This window comes from Indicator indicator, chromosome 22 (genome assembly GCF_027791375.1).
Source record: "Indicator indicator isolate 239-I01 chromosome 22, UM_Iind_1.1, whole genome shotgun sequence".
Taxonomy (NCBI): Eukaryota; Metazoa; Chordata; class Aves; order Piciformes; family Indicatoridae; genus Indicator; species Indicator indicator.
Genome location: NC_072031.1, coordinates 11,648,630 through 11,653,629, shown reverse-complemented (window position 1 = coordinate 11,653,629; position 5,000 = coordinate 11,648,630). Strand labels below are relative to the sequence as shown.

The window sequence follows — 5,000 nt, the reverse complement described above, 5'->3', positions numbered from 1 at the left end:
TCTTCTCCATCTTCTCCAGCTCCTTACGGGCGATCTCCTCGGGGTCCATAGGCTCCCCGCTGCACGTGGTGGGGTGGGAGTTGTGAGCCGGCCGCCCCGGGCCCTTCTTCGTGTTCTCTTTCTTTCTCCATTTGGCCCGGCGGTTTTGGAACCAGACCTACACACCGAACAACGAGAAGCAATTAACACCCAGCGCACCGGCCCCCCGCGGTGGCCAGGGCAGGGGGAGGGAGAAGCGCAGCTCAGGCCTCCCCCATCCACCCCTCCAGGTGCCGTGGAACTGGCGTCTGTGAGACGGAGAGCAAGGGAGGGGGCAGCAAGAGATATCCACGCTCCCTTAACAGGGTAGAAAAAAAAAAAAACAAACAACAAAATATAAACGAAAAACAGCAACAAAACACAAGAGGGGGGTACACACTCACGCACATACTCACTGCACTCTGCCCACATCAGCGCCGTGGGGAGGAGAAGAGGTAATACAGCTTGCCCCGCCACGTCTCTTCCCCACGGCCAGGGGTACAAAAGCGGCAGCCACAGCCCCGGCAGCTGGGCCCGATCCCCTCACAGCAGCATTTACAATAACCCACACCACAATAAGAGGGCCGAAGGCAAGAGCGGCAGGAAGGGGAGTCGCCATGCCCGGGCAAAGCAGGGTCTAGGCCTCCCGTCCATCCCCGACGCTGGAGCAGAGGGCTTGGATCAGCCTGGAAAATGGCGTTAAACGAGTAAAATAAGTTTAAATTAAAACCTCTCCGCTCCGGCGGTTCCCTGACCGTTCAGCCCGCAAGGGCCTCGGTTCACCGGGTCCCAGACCGATCCAACGACTACCTTGGATGCCGGGGGCTTCGGTGACCCGATCCGGCCACCTTTCCCACCCCAGGCCGGGCCCCGGGGAGAGCCTCGCAAGCTCCCGAGCCAATGAACACGGCGGAGAGGCTGCTGCGGGAGCCGAGGACCAAAAGGCAGCTCGGTAAGAGACCGTGAGACAAAGCTGATGGAGGAACCGCGGCAAACGGCGTCAGCTCATCCCGGAGGGACCTGAGCGGGTTTGAAGAACGCATTCCCCGCACACGCAGCCACCCGGCCCTCTCCAAACCGAACCGAGCCTCTCCGCACGCCCGGACTAGCGGCACCGGGCTCAGCCTCGCCGCTCGCTCGTAGCCACCGTGGCATTAAACAGCGTCTGAAGATGCAATAGACAACTCGCATTGCACCCGCATCCTTCCAATTCGATCCCCATTCTTTTTTCTTTCGGGATGAATTAAAGCAAATAAATGGTTCTCCGCCCCATCCCGTCTGACCGAGGCCCTGAGCACTTCGTTAAAATTAAGTTCTACAAGTTGCAGCCACTCTCACTGAGCCTACGAGCTTTATTGATGTTCTCCAGCATACCCTGGCCCGTGATTAAGCCTCATATTTGCATGTTAATTTTTCGCCCTTGACTCATTTGAGAAAAATGTTTACATTGGGGGTAAAACCAAACCAAACCAAAACACAATGCACCATTAAAAAAAAAAAAAAAAAAAAGTCAGGAAAGCCAGGCTGAGTTGCTGGTCTTCGGGACTCATTTGCAAGATTTAAAAAATTAATAAAATAAAAAGGGAATAATAAGAAGAAAATAAACCACAAGAATCAGTGCAAGGCAAAGAAACAAAGGAAGAAGGCCAGGAGGAGCGGGGCTTCGGGCCCATCCCGGAGCAGGGATGCGAGCCCAGGCTGTGAGGGCCAGTGGGGCCTCCCATGGGACAGCTCGGCGCAGAAAAAAGAGGAGGAGGGAAAGGGACACACACACACACACACACGGTTTTTACCTGCACTCTGGACTCCACCAAGTCCAGCCTGAGAGCCAAAGCCTCTCGCATAAACACGTCCGGGTAATGACTCTCATTAAACGCCTTTTCCAGCTCCTCGAGCTGCCAGCCAGTAAAATTGGTGCGGGTTCGTCTTCTTTTACAGCCAGGACTTTCTTTGTCCGGGTCACCCGAGTCTGAAAAGGCAGAAATACCCTCAGCTCCCTGGAAGACAGGCCTTCTCCCCCCCTCCCTGCCATTCACAGGAGCCTTTTAACTTTTGTGCTCGGTAGCGTTGGTAAAAGAGCGGGATTATACACACACCTGCGCTAAAAATGGGGAGGAACCCGATCAGCCCTCGCCTCCTCCGAAAATGTACTTTACAGAACATTTATTCCTGAAGGAAGCTCTCCACAGGCACTCAGCTGGCAGAGAGAGAGAGAGAAGTTCCAATATTTGCTCCAGCCACCAAAGGTTTCATTAAAAAAAAAAAAAAAATTAAAGCCCCCCCACTCTTTCCCTTCCCCAGCCCCCACCTCCCCGGAGCACCGGTGTAGGCCACAGTTCCCGGCCCTGGTCCCCCAGGACTCTGAGGGTAGGGTGGCCCCTGGGCCTCCCCCAAACCCCCCAGGCACGGGCGGGCGTGGAGATGGGGTGCTCGCAGCCTCTCCTTGTGCGTCCATCTCCAGGCTGGGGATTTCCAGCCCTAGCCGCACCTCTCCTAAGGTTTTCCGCCAGGTGTGGAAATATATTAATAATATTTTTTATTTATTGGAGGTGCAGGGTGCGGGGAGCTGCTCCAGGATTAATCAAAAGGATGTTGGGGCGACGAAGTGTTTTAATAGTCGAACAATAGCGGTGCCACAGGCCGATGTGGAGGAAAGAGATGGAGAGTGCTTCCCTTCGGTTAAATCGTTTAAAATCATCATAATAATAATCACCACCCTTCATCCCCCAGACTGCAGCAATTCCAAATAATATTTTTATATTGTATTTTTAATGGTATGCTCCAAGCCTCCACCCCAGAGACGAACTTTGTGGGAAGGCACCGGGCCGGGCCCGCTATTGTTCAGGGCACACGCCAGCGGGAATGGAAGATGCTCCCGGTGCTTGGCTCGGGCTTCCCGGGCCCCGTCTTGTCCACCACCTCGGAGGGGCCCAGCACAGCAGCTCCCCCTCTCCAGGCACCCCAATATCCGCAGATGGAAGGTGAGGGTGGGGGGGTTTGGGGTCTTCTCTTCCTCCGCGCTGACACACTCCGGGCAGGGAGCGGCGGTCGGATCACAGGGCGGGGGGGGGGACGGAGGGGACGGACAGGGAGACGGGGCCGCTCCTACCTGCGAGCTTGAAGGGCTGACTGTCCCCGGTCACCCCGCAGCCCGAGGGGATGAGCGGCGCCGGGTTGACCACGGAGGCGGCGCAGGAGCCACTCAATAATCCATCGATGGAGAAGGGGACGGAGGCGGCCGCCGACTGCAGCTGGTGCCCGGCCAGCTCGTAGACGTGGTGATGCCCGAGCGGGTAAGGGAAACCCACCATCCCCCCGAACTGGGCATGGGGATGCTCCAGGATGCGGCTGTCCATCATGGGGGCGGCTCTAGCGCGGGGGGTGCCGGCGGGGCTGGGGGTGCTGGCGACGGGGTGGCTGGGGCCGGGGGTGCTGCTGCCGGAGGAGGAGGCGCGGCGAGGGGCTCATGCTGCAGGGCGCCCGGGCGCTTTAACTTTATCAACATCAGGCTCCCAATAATTAGCTCAGGCTGGGGGAATTTGGGACCAATAAGAAACGTTAATCGGTCCTGACGTCAGAGACGTGCCAGTGTGGGGAGCAAACGTTTTCCATATCGATTGCTAATTATACCTGACATCCAGCCTCAATAAACAATATCAGAGCTGTCACAACACGACAAGGGGGGCTTTGATAGGAACTCCAGCCCGAGGAGGGCGGCGGGGGCCGGGCGGGCAGGGGAGGGTGCAGGGAGGGGGGGCTGGAGGGGAACTCATGGATCTGCCTGATACCCGGTTAAATACTAAACAGCCGGAGTTACACACACACACAGCCTCCCCCCCAACTCCAACCCACCCTCTTCCCCCTTGTCCCCTCCCCTCTCCAAATCACTAATAGATTTCCCTTTAAAACATTCACCAGCGTGTTGTGGGGATTTTTCACCAGAAATGCTCTACTCTCTGAACCTTTAAAGTGATGTTGCTCCAATTACAGAGAGACATTGAGCGGCAAATAGACTGATCCAATAATAGGAGATTCATCATCCGCTCTTTCCAGAGCTGTCACATTGAATTTAAAACTACAAGCCTTTTCATCTCCTCTCCGGCTCTATAACAGGGGAGAGAGGAGGGGGGCAGACGGGAAATATGGGGGAGAAAAAAAAAAAGGAGTAAAAAGAAAAAGGGGAAGAGCCGGTTGCAGAGTTTAAAAGGAGATTTGAGCATATCAATCGAAATCATAATTAATGCAATCTCTTATCGATCTGGCCACGGACACCCCCCTCCCCAGCAACAACCACAACCTTTGAATTGCGAGCGCAGCCACAATCGACAGCAGCCTCTGTTCACTAGAGAGGAGGCCTAAATTTTAATTTAATAAATAAATTAAAAGAAAACCCAAATAAAGTTTCCATCCCTCCCTCTTACCATCGCCCACCCCCTCAAACCTCCCACACGGCCCCCCCCCACGCACCCCGGAAGAAAAGAAGCTCAGTGCACACCCCGAGCTTTGCTCCGCCAGTCATTAACAGCATCCAAACAGCAGCCAAATTCTTCCTAATTAAATTACTTCCCCATAGAAGTTTTCCCCTAAATAAAATATGGGTTGGTCCCCCCGGTTAACAATCAAAGGAACTGTTCTCTGGCAAAGAGAGGGGCTGGGGCTCCCAGTTTTGTGCCCTCTCCCGCAGAGTCCGGCTGGAGAAACACTTTCCAAGCCCCAAGTAGGGAGGAAGTGTGGGGGATGTTTTCCACTCCCTCCCATTGGGACCAGTACTCGGTCGCTTGGGCCGGAAGGGACCCAGGCCCGGTGCCCCGCGGTCCCCGGAAAGGTGGGAAGGGAAGGGGAGCGCAGTGAGAAGCAATGTTTGCGATTAACAAAGAGGAGAACGGAAAGAAAGAGCCGGGCTAGAAAATCAAAGAGGGGAAAAACTCTTTAAATCTTCCTGGGAGGTTCGTGCGGAATTAAATCTTTCGAGTCGGGAGGGG

At 55.3% G+C, this 5,000-nt stretch overlaps 1 protein-coding gene across 1 annotated transcript in view; it reads right to left on the bottom strand.

Moving 5' to 3' along the window:
- The window catches only part of UNCX (UNC homeobox), a 4,276-nt gene extending 899 nt beyond the window's left edge, over nucleotides 1-3,377 (bottom strand). Inside the window, exons 1-3 of the mRNA XM_054391279.1 lie at nucleotides 3,128-3,377; nucleotides 1,812-1,987; nucleotides 1-157 (exon numbers count right to left, since the gene is read on the bottom strand). The exon at nucleotides 1-157 is cut by the window's left edge and continues 899 nt beyond it. Coding sequence (XP_054247254.1) covers nucleotides 1-157; nucleotides 1,812-1,987; nucleotides 3,128-3,377 — 583 coding nt within the window. The remainder of the gene's footprint in view (nucleotides 158-1,811; nucleotides 1,988-3,127) is intronic.
- Nucleotides 3,378-5,000: the final 1,623 nt, after the last annotated feature.